Source organism: Hypomesus transpacificus, chromosome 17 (assembly GCF_021917145.1).
Source record: "Hypomesus transpacificus isolate Combined female chromosome 17, fHypTra1, whole genome shotgun sequence".
NCBI classification, from domain to species: domain Eukaryota; kingdom Metazoa; phylum Chordata; class Actinopteri; order Osmeriformes; family Osmeridae; genus Hypomesus; species Hypomesus transpacificus.
Window position 1 is genome coordinate 10694440 of NC_061076.1, and position 14418 is coordinate 10708857.

General features: G+C 42.4%; 1 protein-coding gene across 6 annotated transcripts in view; it reads left to right on the top strand.

Moving 5' to 3' along the window:
* Positions 1–14418, top strand: part of spag9a (sperm associated antigen 9a) — a 115207-nt gene that overhangs the window by 49293 nt on the left and 51496 nt on the right. For 2 of the 6 annotated variants that reach the window (XM_047037362.1, XM_047037365.1), the window contains exons 6-13: positions 2618–2707; positions 6770–6890; positions 7360–7453; positions 7563–7684; positions 9789–9846; positions 9955–10107; positions 10212–10263; positions 10453–10586. In XM_047037362.1, the coding sequence (XP_046893318.1) occupies positions 2618–2707; positions 6770–6890; positions 7360–7453; positions 7563–7684; positions 9789–9846; positions 9955–10107; positions 10212–10263; positions 10453–10586 (824 nt within the window). The remainder of the gene's footprint in view (positions 1–2617; positions 2708–6769; positions 6891–7359; positions 7454–7562; positions 7685–9788; positions 9847–9954; positions 10108–10211; positions 10264–10452; positions 10587–14418) is intronic. The other 4 variants (XM_047037363.1, XM_047037366.1, XM_047037364.1 and 1 more) reach the window with 3 other exon arrangements.

Genomic DNA, 14418 nt, shown 5'->3' on the forward strand with positions numbered 1-14418 from the left:
CATTTTATATATATTTGTGTTCACGTTAGCTAGCTAGCGTCGGCAGCTGTGTACCTAGCAAGCATTAGCAGCATTTGTATCGATTAAATGTACGTAGTTAAATATCAGCTAATGTTCAACTGTAAAGTATAGCTAGCTCTACACCTTTTAAAGCACACCAACATTTAGTAGCAAAATCCATTGTTATGTCTACAAATTATTTTAGATATGGTATAAGTTTAGCTAGTTTGCAAATACTGAGGATAGCCTACGGAAGTTGAGTTACCCAGTGTCGATGCTCGCTAACATTAGTTACATTTCACTGGGACTTGCAGCGCTGCTTGATATAGCTACTGAAATTATTATGAAATGTTATGCACTAGCCATTTGACTACTTTAGCAAGTCACAGTATCCCCTGAGAGTGTAACTGAAACGACACAGTAAACAATTCCTCTTTCAAGTAATAATCCCCCGTTGAAGTGTTGAGCATTAAATAGCTACATGGTCTGTAGAGATCTTGGGACGATGCCACTTTTTTGTGTTTTGCTAATGCAGAATTCGGTCAAATAAAATCTGTAAAATAGACGTAATGAGTGGCACATAACGTGAAGTATCATGGCATTTTATGTTATTTTATGTTATTTTTAACTCGTCCAGTTGGGCAAGTACATTTCTCTTCCAGACTTGCCCTACAAAAAAATCCACTTGTCCCGGACAAGCTAATTTCGAGCCCTGTACATGGCTAGACTCTTGATACAGATCAAAATCCATCATTATTGGACACCCAAAATCAGTGAATCTCACAGCCAATTCAGCACAATAGAAAATGCGCTTCAAAGAATTTCAAAAAAAACTTGTGGAAAAAAATGGAAGACTTGTATGTAAGTCTGTGATAAAAACTGTTAAAAAGGATTTGATGATCACTAGTTTAGTGATTACGTTATTCTGTGTTGTCAATTTAAAATGTTTTTCAAAGCAGCTGATATTGCCAAAAGCGACAGCAAATAGTGTTTCCATCTTAAATGGTGTGAAAGTAGTTAGGTGGCCAAAAAAGTGGGCGGAAAAGGAATAAGAAGTATGCAAAATGACAGTAGTCTTTGCTTTCAGCAAACATACAAAAAATACAAATGAAGTAATTTAGCAAGGGGGATTTTACTTTACATTTACATGTTTTTGACTTTGCTCTACCACTGAGCTGTACCCATCTGTTTTGTTTTCTGTTTATCCACTGAGGTACAAGTAAACAGAGTAACAAGTAGGGCTATCCCCGACCAAGATTTTCTTTGGTCGACCAAAACTCAACTAAAACGTCTGAAAATCAACTAATCAAACTTTGAAACGCAAAAAAAACAAAAACGTACTAACATTTTCGCAATCTGACTCAATGGCTGCTGGACATTGCAGATTCAGCCGCTAATTGCCTACTAATAATAAGACTCGTATCACCAGCCCTGTTGTAACCGAGTGCCGATGGTATTTAGTATCTCTTACAATGTACTACAAATTTAAAATATTGTTTGTTTAACATGCAAATCATCAGAGCACGCTTATCACTGCCTTAAAACTTGCAAAACTTGGCCGGAGAAGATAATGTAATTCGATTTGGATGTGATTCTTATAATAGGCATATTCCTTTTTCAACCCAGTGCGTTAGCAAGAGTGAAGTAGAGCTAGACCAACTTACGTTTTTCAGGTGGTAGGCTACAACATTTCGACGTTGAACTATGAAAAATAAACAGTTGTTGGCAGAGTTTGCATTCAACGTTTTTCGAGTCACCCGGTACTTTGTAAATGTAAATGTACTTTAATGAAATGCCGCCATACCACAGATGTCTTTGCCATTGACTAATAACTAATAACTTAGTTGACTAATAACACCAACAAAGTAGGCTATGGCAGAGTTTGTAGTTCTGCAGCCAATTGTGCTCATGCCGTGTGCAAAATACCAAACCAAAACAAAGCGCAGATTAACGAAAGGGAAAACACTAACACCTTTTCTTTGAAATTATATATTTTTAGAGTTGGTTTATTTGTCTTAAATAATATAATCTACAATTTCTGTTGAACATTTCGTTAATTCAGCAATGATGACACAAGCGGGAATCAGATCTCACACTTCATATGGCAGCTCGACTAAAACAATCTTAGCTGACCAAGAGCATATCGACCAGAAAAACGACTAGTCGACCAAGTGGGGACAGCCCTAGTAACAAGTAAACCTTTCATGACCCACGCCATGGTGTTGAAGTGGGGAGAAAAGTGGGACTGACTACATAGGCCCAAATGGGGAGAGGGCTTTGAAAGTTTAAAACACAAATTAGTTGAATGAAAATAGACAACCAAAGGGGGGGGGGGGGATTCCAATTTTTTCATGGGGCCTAAAAGTCTTAGCGGCAACCCTGCCAGTTAGTATCCTTCCTTGAGGTTATAACATCCTCTTTTGGGTTCCTCTGTGTGGTCAAATGTGAATACTGGTATAGTCTCTGGTTAGGTCGAGCATAGTTCAACCCTGAAGTCTTTATTTTCAGCTATCAGCAAACGCTAAGAAGCAAGAATGCACACACACCACACAATGTATGGTGTGTGTGCACCTAGTGCTCCCGCATACATGAGTTTCATTATAATTCTCTCCCCAAGCAGTTGGACATGGACGACGCCCCAAAGAGAAGGGAGGGTAAGAGTACGCAGGACTCTACTTGGGGGAGTTCCCTGGCAGACGACTGCAAGGTAGTTGGATCTGGGGAGGTGAAAACGACAGTAACTCGCTTGCACAAGCTGTGGGAAAGCACCCTGTTGTGTTGTCTGTGGGCTTGTAGTTGTTCACAGTATGCTGGTTTAATGTGTTTTAAAAGTAGCATCTCTTTGTCCGCTACATTAGCTACATGCAACCACGTTGTTTATAAAACAAGTTTCAAATTGTTGTACTTTGCACGCATAACGAGCTGCTTACACACAAGGATCATTTTGGTCTCCTTTTTTTTTATGTGACAGTCGGTGGATGACGAGGGATTAGTTTTGCGGTCTCAGGGTTTCCCGCTGAAAATGTGTTAGTTAAAGTGGTAGGGTGGGGTTTGCCGTCAGACTGGAGGGGTAGTTTGTGCGATAGACTAATGCGTTCTGCAAAGAAGGAAGACTGGCGTTGGTCACGGTTTGGAATGTTTTTGTTTTTTTGACTACATCGTTAAGGCGGCAGGCATGTGTTGCTTAGGCGGCCGCCTTAACTGAAGAGTGCTGGGGGATAACCCTGTGTCTGTTTGGGATGACGGCGTGGTTGCATCCAGCTTTGATGATGTTTCATTTTGCAAAGGCTGCATGGAACTTACATGCCGTCCGTTGTAACTACACGTCATGTGATCATTTGAGCTGTCAGTTAGGTTTCCACAGTATTAGCACACATGCCGTAGCGTTCTTTGTAGTTTTAACAAGTGTTTTGCATTTTGTTGTGTTGTAGATCTGTTTATAATTAGCAATGTCTTGTACCTTTTAATGTGTTGTAGTACAACCTCAATTCATAAAAGTTGGGACGCTGTGCAAAATTTAAATATGAACAGAATCCAATGATTTTCAAATCTCAGAAACTCATGTCATTCACAATAAATCACTGAAAACATATCAAATGTTTAAACTTAGTAAATGTACCATTTTATGGAAAAAAATACAGTAATTTGGAATTCGATGGCTGCAACACATCTCAAAATAGTTGGGGGGCGGGCAATAAAAGCCTGGAGTGTTTATAATATAAATAAACAGCTGGAGAAACATTTTCAACTAACTAGGTTAATTGCAAACAGGTCAATAACATGATTGGGTATATAAAGAGTATCTTAGAGAGGCAGAGTCTCTCAGAAGTAAAGGTGGGCAGAGGTTCACCAATCTGCAAAAACCTGCATCTACATATTGTGGAACAATTTCAGAATAATGTTCCTCAACGTAAAATTGTGAAGACTGAATATCTCATCATCTACAGTACATAATATAAATATAGCTCTAAGCAGCAATGGAGGGGCAAAGCAGTCTAGAGCAGGACATAGCTAGCCTCTATAGCACTTGAGCAACAATTAAGTCATAACAACCTGTAGCACTCATGCAACACACCAAGTCACCAACATACCAGTGATTTTTCTGGTATAAAACCTTAGCCCTCTGCTTTTCGTGGTAACGATGGATCCCAAGTTTGGTTACAATCGGACAAATGGTTGCTGAGATATGCTCTCACATCTTGTTCGGCGGCTTTGCCACTGCCTTTGATCAGCTCTCCGGACAAACTGTTTTGAAGATGGAAAATCCATCTGATACCTTTTGTGAAGCTGGGTCTGAAGATCATATGTGCCAAATTTGGTAAATATTGGACAATATTTGTGGCGTGCAAAAGGTTTTACACTTTTACATGAAATCCAAAATGGCGGCTGCGTCAATTCGGTTGTTATGAAATATTATCGATGTTTATGCTTGGAATCTCACAAGACATAAAGAGATAAAGAAATTACTTTATTAAGGTAAACACTTCAAACGGTTGTGATGATCAAAATAGTTTTAATAACTTTTGTGAGGCTTGGTCTGAAGATTGTGTGCAAAATCTGGGGATGATTGAACACAATTTGTGACCTGTGAAAAATGTCTAAGCTTTTTGATGAAACCGGAAATGGCAGAAAATCGATATAACCGGAAATTGACGCAATGGTGTGCGTTGAACTCGGCTTGATCCAAGGAATCCAACGGTAACTAATTTCTGACAATCGGACATGCGGTTCAAAAGTTACATGTGTAAACACAACTCCAACTTTGACACGTTGGTGGCGCTAGAGTGCCGAAGTATGAGACATCAAACTTTGAATTGGACCAGAATTGTCCCCAATGAGTGTGCCAAATTTCTAAACTTTCAACCAAGCGCTTCTAGGGCCTGCCATAGACACCCAGTCCTAAGAATAAATATATAGCTGCAAGCAGCAATGGAGGGGCCAAGCAGTACAGAGCAGAACATGGCCTCCATATCACTTGTGCAACAATTAAGTCACAAAATCTTTCTGTTATAACACTAGAGGCCTCCTTTGCTCCTTGTGGGAACAATGGAACCCAAGTTTGGTTACATTCAGACAAATTGTTGCTTAGATACGCTCTCAAATCTCGTTTCGCGGCTTCGCCGACGCCTTTCATCGGCTCTACCGAAAAAACGGCATATGGTTCAAAAGTAACGTGTGTAAACACACCTTCAACTTTTACCCATTGGTGGCGCTAGAGGGTTTGAAATGGAGACATGAAACTTGGTAAAGTTGATGAGGGAACTGGTCCCAAAGTGTGCCAAATTTCACAACTTCTGGCCATGTGGTTGGGGCTGCCATAGACTCCCATGACAGATGTGTAATAAGAATAAGAATACGTAGAAACCCTTAAGGTGGCTTCGCCGCTTCGCTGCTTGGCCCCTAATAATAATAATAAATATAGCTGCAAGCAGCAATGGAGGGGCCAAGCAGTCCAGAGCAGGACATGGCCTCCATAGCACTTGCAACAACAAGTGCAAAAATTAAGTCACAACAACCTGTTGCACTCATGCAGCACACCAAGTTTGGTTGAAATATGTTTGCGTTCAAGAGTACTGAGAGTTCAGTAATTTTTCTGGCATAACACTGCAGGCCTCCTCTGCTTCCTCTGCTTCTGGGGGCTGCCATAGACACCCAGTCCTATTAGTGCGTTAGTGCTTGTAGAATGGGCAACTTGCACATCTGGAAAGGCACCATCAATGCTGAAAGGTATATACACGTTTTAGAGCAACATTTGCTTGCATCCAGGCAACATCTTTTTCAGGGAAGGCCTTGCATTTGTTACAAATGCATGGCTTTGTAATAGAAGAGTCCAAGTGCTGAATTGGCCTGCCTGCAGTTAAAAACATTTGGTGGATCATGAAACAAAAAATATGACCAAGAAGACCCAGGACCGTTGAGCAGCAAGAATCCTGTATCAGACACAAAAGGGACACAACTCCAGCAACTGGTGTCCTCAGTACACAGACATATACAGACTGTTGTTAAAAGAAGAGGGAATGCTACACAGTGGTAAACATGGCCTTGTCCCAACTTTTTTGAGACGTGTTGCTGCAATCAAAGTCGAAATTACTGTATTTTTTCCTTAAAATTTTTCATTTCATCAGTTTAAACATTTGATATGTTTTCTATGTTCTATAGTGGGTTAACTTATGGGTTTATTAGATTTGCAAATCATTGTATCCTGTTATTTTATTTTACACAACATCCCAACTTTTTGGGAATTGGGGTTGTACATTAAACCTGTAACTGTGTGTGTGGTGTTTTCTGAATGTTCTGTGTGGTTTAGGTGTTATGATGTTATTGTGAGTGAATAGCGCTACCTGCTATTGGTGTTGTGGGTGAAGTCCCTATGAACTTGCGTGTCGTGTGTGTTAACTCTCTTTCTGTCCTCTCTGTCTGTCATGTTCCCCTGTTGTTGTCATGCAGCCTGTTTGTGTTGTGGTCTGTCCCTAATGTAGACCTTTCTGAGTCAAAATAGCAATTTCCCCATTTCTTATATCTAATTGGTCTAAATAACAACATATCTTGTCTGTGCCAGTAGTTTCAGTAATTTCGTTTTTCTTACCATCTAGTCACTGTAATGCACCTGTTGTACCCTGGTGGGTCTGTTTTGTGTAGCCGACTATCCTTGTCCTTCTTGTGTCACGGCCATGGTCCCTTCAAGGCCAAGGTCAGAGCTGGTGTCAACCCCTTTGACCTCTGACCTGTTCCTGGACCTTCCAGTGACCCCCATCGGTTGTTGTTGCAGGACGAGCTGTCAGACTTCGGCAGCTCCAGGTCATCCTTGGGTGCTGCTGCCGTGAGGGACCAGGGGGGCAGTAAGAGCATGGAGGTTCAGGCCGCCCCAGGGACCAGGACCATCTCTGTGGGTAGGTGGACCCTTCCACACAGATGCCTGTTTTCCAAACACGTTCAAAAGGCTTGATTTCCGGATCCTTGTTCACGACTAGTTTCTTTTTGTTGCATACGACGCAGAGCAGCAACTTTAGTGGCTTCAAGGTGTCTCAAGGATACTTTTGATTCCCTTCATTTTGGTTGTGTTGAGTTCCTGCATCTTGGACTCAATCTTAACACTTGTGTTTTCATTGGGTCATTGTGACCCTTCAGTCATTGTGACCCCCCACGTATTGCGACAACTTTACCTCATACAAAAATAAAGTGAAGCATTTTCTTTTAACCGTCAGGCTGCGCAAAGGTTCAAAGAAAATGCTTTTTTATTTGTTTTCGTATTGGGTAAAGTTGTCGCAGTACAACGATGGGTCATTGTGACCGGAAGGCAGCACAAGGGTTAAATAATCTCTTAAGTGTCTTTCCGGTATGTTCTGATGTCTTCTATAGGTTTGCCAGAGGACGAAAAAAGCTCTGAGGTGCAGGACATCATCGAGTCCACTCCTGAGCTGGACATGGACCTCAGTGGATACAAGACCTCCAGGTACTCCCAAGAACGTCACATAGACAACGAGGAGAAACCGTCTCTTGTTCCATACAGTCTACCCTTCTGCTTTGATGGCTGCTGAAGCATAAATCCCTCCATCTTTCAGCACGCCGACAAAAGGCATTGAGAACATGGCGTTTGACCGCAACACAGACTCTCTGTTTGAGGAACTGTCGTCCGCAGGCACGGGCATCATAGGGGACGTGGATGAGGGGGCAGACCTGCTGGGTAAGAGGGCCACACTAAACAGGGGAACCGAGCACCTCACCTTCAGGATGTGGCACATACAGAACCTGTTGTTTCATTTAAAACATGCTGTCTTCCAAGAAATTATGTCAAGCCCGGATGGAACCTTTATTCCCTTTCTTGTGTGTACTACATGACTTCAATTTTCAAGTGAATTACTAGCAATTTACGGCATGGCCCACAGAAGCAAACAATAAACTGTAGTCTATTAAACTACCTTCAGCCCATCTCCAGATCATGTTCCATGTAAACCAAAGCTTAAAAGGCGGCAGTAATGCCAACCATAATGTTTACCTCTGCGTTTAGGTACCGTATTTTTCGGAAATAAAGCCGCGGCTTTTATTACAGTTTTCTTGTGGTTGTACGGCTTATATTTCGAAGCGGCTTATAGTCCGGTTTTAGAACAAAAAGTGGCTTCATCCCAAGATCTCTACAGACCGTGCAGCTAATTTAATGCTCAACACTTGAACGGGGGCTTATTACTTGAAAGAGGAATTATTTCTACTGTGTCGTCTCAGTTACACTATCAGGGCTTGGAAAGAGTGACTTGCTAAAGTAGGCGATAACATTTCATAATAATTTCAGTAAATTAAACAGACCCAGTGAAATGTTCTATTCAGCTAGCAAACTAGCGCTAGCATCGCTAACGACATTGGCTAATTCAATTTCGGAAGTGTAACCGAGCTCTTTGTAGGTTTGTTGTAGATATAATTTGACATGGTCGTGTGGATAAGGCACTGACGCGGTCTTCACAACTTGTATTTCCCACTGCTCTTCTTGACATTGCCATTCGAACAGCCCTCACTGATTTCACGTAATGTTTACCAGCATCATGCCTACAGCAACTCCTGAGGGACAAAAAACCCTTGTCCATTGAACATAGAAACATAGACATAGAAAATGTATTTTGTAGACATAACAATGGATTTTGCCAGAGGCATAAGCTTGTTGCCACGGGCCCCAATGCACGTCATTAGGCCCTATATATATATTTATATATTAGGACTTGTGTGTTTCATACCCAACTAACTACATTTACATTTATTCATTAAAGAAAGATAGCATTATTTGAAGCGCAGTTCACAGGAACGCTGTTATTGTACTGTTAGCTACCTGCCATGCTAACCCACCTCTTTCTCTCTCCTGTGTCCCATTCTTTTATCCCTAATCCCAGTGGAGTATTCTGGTGTGTATGACCTCAAACCTCTCCTTAGATTGATTTCCTCTCCCCCCTCATTTTAAGCCCTCTACCCTCTGCCCCCTATAACTGTTCCATGTGGACAGCCTCACAGTCAAGCTGCTTGGTGTGTTTGACCCCCTCAGCTCTTGAGCCATACAGCCTTCCATTGGGTGAAAGTCTAATGGAGTGTTTAAAAACAAACACAAAAAACTGTTGGAGGGGTTAAATGTTTTTTACCCTCCAAGATGTCATCTTCATGTAGTTGCTGTGTTTACTTAATGAATTTGCATATGTTTTACTTACATAAAACAAAGCTTTTTAACTTAACGCTGTTTTATTTTATTTTGATGCTTGTCTAGCTTTCTCTATTGTATGTAAACTCCTCCTCCCCCATTGGTCTTAGAGCCAGTAGAGTGTGGCTCCTTCTTTGGGTCTGTCATTCCTCTGTCTCACACGTTCTCCACCTTTCCTTTTCTCTCCTCTTGCCTGACTTGGATTGCATGGTTTTCTCAGACCTAAGTTTGCTTGGTAAGACCTCACCCGCTCTGTCCATCCTTCTCTCGTCAGTCATCTAACAAGTTGGATATTTTTGCACGTTTGTGTGTAGTTTTTGTTTTGAAAACTGGAAGGCAATTGTCTCAATTAGATATTGTGTATTTTTGACCTAAAAGCATCAACTGTGTGAATAATGGTTAGACGCACTGTTAAAGAGTATTCTGTTTACACAGTAAATGTTTTAGATTTTGATTTAATACTTTTACATTTATTGTAGACAAAATTATTTTTTAATAGATAGTGTCATCCTGTATCAAGCCAAGTCGATTTGATTTCAGCTCCAGTGAACAACGTATTATTTTTTAGAAAGTAAAAAAATGTTTACTCCTTCACCCTAACCCTTGTTCACAGGTATGGGCCGTGAAGTGGAGAATCTCATCCAGGAAAACACACAACTGATGGAGACTAAGTAAGACACGCAGATGCACACATACACCCCAGTTCAGTTTCTTTACATTGCTTGAAATTTCTAATTACGTATTACATTGTATTTCTTCTCACTCCCTACTTACTACAGGAATGCTCTGAACGTAGTGAAGAACGACCTGATAGCTCGCGTGGATGAGTTGGCCTGTGAGAAGGAGGTATTGCAGGGCGAGCTGGACGCCCTGTCACAGGCCAGGGTCAAGCTGGAGGAGAAGAACAAAGACCTGGAGGAGGAGCTCAAGAAGTCAGTCAGCTAGACATTCAGTAAAAAAAATGAGTCTAGCATTGAATGTTGATCTTCAAGGTAAACTGGACTAATTTTTGGTGTCACCATTTTCGTGTTTCCAGACTGCGGCTGGAGGTGGAGGAGTTGAAACATAAAACAAAGGATGAAGAAGAGGTGAGTATCTTAGTCTGTTTTTTTCTTGTCTGCAGGGTTTCATATGTGATTTTTTAGGGTGCCAGGTACATCCTTAAATAATTAAATCTTTCTTCACAGTTTCACACTTCTGTCAGAGTTAGGTATCAAACTAAAAGGCTGTGTTGCTGCCAGAATCTGAGTTTGGTTCTCGTTTGTTCCGCATGGAAGCAGAGTGATGTTCCCACGGCCCAGAGGAAGCGCTTCACCAGAGTGGAGATGGCCAGGGTGCTGATGGAGAGGAACCAGTACAAGGAGAGGCTCATGGAGCTGCAGGAGGCAGTACGCTGGACAGAGATGATAAGGTGAAGAGGAGATGGTGGAGGAGGTGGACAGGAGGAGGAGGAGGACATTTTCTTATTGGACCGATAACAATAACACTAAAAATAAACATTTATCGGCCAATAGCCGATATGGCCGCCGATATATCGTGCATCCCTAGTCCTATGTTCCTGGTCAGAGATGATATGTTGAGGAGTAGGAGAAGGAATATCAAAAAGCTTTTGCTTTTTGTATTAATTTTTTTCCTCAACCCAGGTATCATGCTAAGGAACTCTAAACATACATATAAGTAACAAGGTGGACAAACCAAGTGGACCACCAATTGTACTGGAGCAGCATTGTCAGGTAACGCTTTAGATCCAGGCGCTTGTTAGTCAATAGGCCCTGAAAAGATGCTTATTAACATAAATGTATTGAAGCTATTGAAGTGTTAATAATTTCAATAAGTATTAGGGTTAGTGTTGTCGTAAGATAATTTCCGTAAGTATTAGGGTAAGTGGTGTCGAAAGATCAGTTAAGCGTTAGCAATGGCCCTCATAAGATACTTATTAACATGAATATGTTAATCAAATGTATTAACTGAACAAAGCCATATTACCTATTAACTAACGCTTATTTCAAGCACCTGGATCTAAAGGGTTACCTTAAAAGCAGTCATTACTGAAACCAACCCAGCAATATTGGACAGAATATTAATGATATTCTATTCTATTCTAGATATGGAATTAGAATCCCTGGGCTAGCCAAGCCTCCTGAAACAATACAGTTTATTAGACAAATAGGTCAGCAGTATTTTCATTCACAGATACAAGAGTCGGCTCTTCATCAAAAAGCTGTGCTCGAATGAAGTAGGGCACCTCTGAGGCACGAGGTAGAAAGCTGCCTCTGTGACTTGACTGATGTCAGCCTCAGATTTTGACTTACATTTACATTTATTCATTTAGCAGACGCTTTTATCCAAAGCGACTTCCAAGAGTCAGCTTTACAAAGTGCATAGGTTACTGATAATAACAACAAGATAGCCCCAAAGCATTGCGGGTAGCCAAAACAAGAAGCACATATTGTGAACAACCAAAAAATAAGGGCCAAAGGGAAAACCCATAAGAGCATGTAGTTAAGCAAGTTACAATTAAACAACATGAATCTCAAAGTGCAAGTGTACCTGTAGAAAAAGCAAGCAACATAAAAAATAAAAATAAGATTAACTAAGGATGCTTTCACACCTGACATGTTTGATCCGTTTTAATCGGACCATGGTCCGTTTTCTCTGAAAGTCCGGTTCGTTTGGATAGGTGTGAACACACATTCGAACTCTGGTACGGACCAAACAACCGAACCATGGTCCCCCTAAAAAGACGGGACTCGGTCGATTCCAAGTGAACCATGGTTCGGTTCGCTTTAGGTGTGAACATAATCGGACATATTATTAACCTATTCCAGGAAGCAAACCAAAATGTAGTGCATTGTGGGTTGAAAACGGATGTCGACACTTGACAGAGAAAGCCGTGCCACTCATTAGCAGCAAAATTTGTTGAGGGAAAACGTGGGGAACCGATAAAGTTAAAACTCGTCTGCAAATATGATCATATTGCAGAGATGGAGACTTGTGGAGACACATAAGAATAGCGAGGTATTTAAATTATTTAGTGATATACTGAAATAAAGGGTTATTATGGCACAGTGGACCAACGTCTTTAGAAAGTTAAAAAACGTAGGCAGCAATACAAAAAAGTGTGTGATTTTCTATGGAAAAGTGGTAGCTCGTCGGACGAGAAAAAATAATTCCTATGGTTTGATGACCTGAATATAATCCTGAGTTAAAGACCAACGAGCAAGCCAATAAACGTGGTCATAACAATTAAAGATAGATTGCAATCTCAATTCGCTGCTGTTGCTCCATTGTTGTTCGTGACAAGGAAGTGATTTTCCCTCAATCATTTTCTGTCCAATAGATTAACAACCTGTATGACCGTGTGTCATTGTTTTTTACTAACGTCATTGTATTTTTACAAACGTTGGTTCGCTTAAAACAGGACTGTGTGAACACAAACCGGACCTAATGAAAAATGCAACAAAGTAGCAAATCATCCACTGATTCGGACCAAGCAAACGGACTAATAGGTGTGAAAGCACCCTAAAATATAATATTTTGCAGTGTACCTGTAGAAAAAGCAAGCAACAGTAAAAATAAGATTAACTAAAATAGAATATTTTGCAGTGAATACAACAGTTTAAATCAGTTACCACTAACCGACAAGAGCAACAAGTCTCTAAGAAAGAGTCATTGTGATCCTTAAGGAGACTAGCATTGGGTTCAGCAAACCAATCCTAAGTACCGTTGTACTCCCGTCACAAGTGCGTCTTGAGCCTTCTCTTGAAGGTGGAGAGACAGTCTGTGTCTCTGATGGAGGTGGGGAGTTGATTCCACCACTGGGGGGCCAGGCAGGAGAAGAGCTTGTGTTGGGACCGGGCGGTCTTGAGCGGTGGGACCACCAGGCGGTTGTCTGAAGAAGACCGTAGGTGGCGGGTGGGGGTTAAGGCTGCAGGAGAGACTTGATGTCGGGTGCAGTCCCGGTCGGGTGCAGTCCCGTTCACTGCTCGGAAGGTCAGTATTAGGTTCTTGAATCTGATGCGGGCCGTGATGGGTAGCCAGTGGAGGGAAATGAGGAGCGGAGTAATGTGGGAGCGTCTGGGTAGATTGTAGACCAGGCGTGCCGCTGCGTTCTGAATCCTCTGAAGAGGTTGCACATGCTGGGAGACCGGCGAGCAGCGAGTTGCAGTTGGAGTAGACAAGTGCTTGGACAAGCAGCTGGGTGGAGTGCTCAGACAAGTATCTCCTGATCTTCCCGATGTTGTACAGGGTGAATCTACACGACCGGGAGACTGCAGCAATGTGGGCCGTGAGGGAGAGCTCATCATGAGAGGTCGGGGGAGATGGAGAGTTTGGCCGGGATTATGAGAAGTTCTGTTTTGGCGAGGTTCAGCTGGAGGTGGTGCTCGGTCATCCAGGCGGAGATGTCTGCGAGGCAGGCCTCAATCCTAGCTGAGATCCCCGGATCAGTCTGGGGGAACGACAGGTACAGGTGCATGTCGTCAGCGTAGCAGTGGTAGGAGAAGCCATGGGAGGTGATGATTGTTCCAAGTGAGGTGGTGTACAGAGAGAAGAGGAGGGGTCCAAGGACGGAGCCCTGTGGGACACCAGTGGAGAGCTGGCGAGGGTCTGACAGTTTGTCTCCCCAGGAGACCTGGTAGGATCCTTCCGATAGGTAGGATGAGATCCACTGGAATGCAGTGCCAGTGATGCCCATCTAGTTTAGTGCAGTTCTTTGATGGTGGTTCTGACAGAGGTAGATGAGTTGAACAGACTTATTGCGGTTGGGAGGAACGATTTCCTGTATCGTTCCTTAGAGCAGCGGGGTTGAATGAGTCTGTGGTTGAAGCTGCTTCTTAGCTTGTCCAGGGTTTTGCGGAGGGGGTGAGAGGGATGGTCCATGATTGCCAGCAGTTTTGCCAGCATCCTGTCCTCCACCACCTCCTCCAGGGTGACAAGCTTAGAGCCAACCACAGACTCTGCTTTCCTAATGAGTTTTCTCACTTTGTTGGCGTCCTTTGCCTTGATGCCCGCACCCCAGGACACCACAGCAAAGAGGATGGTGCTCGCCACAACAGACTGGTAGAACATCTGCAGCATCTTGTTGCAGACGTGGAAGGACCTGAGCCTCCTCAGGAAGTAAAGCCGGCTCAGGCCCTTCTTGTAGACGGCCTGTGTGTTGGTGGACCAGTCTCTCCATGACTTTCATGATGTGAGAGGTCAGTGCCACCGGCCTGTAGTCCTGCAGTGCAGCAGGACGTCCT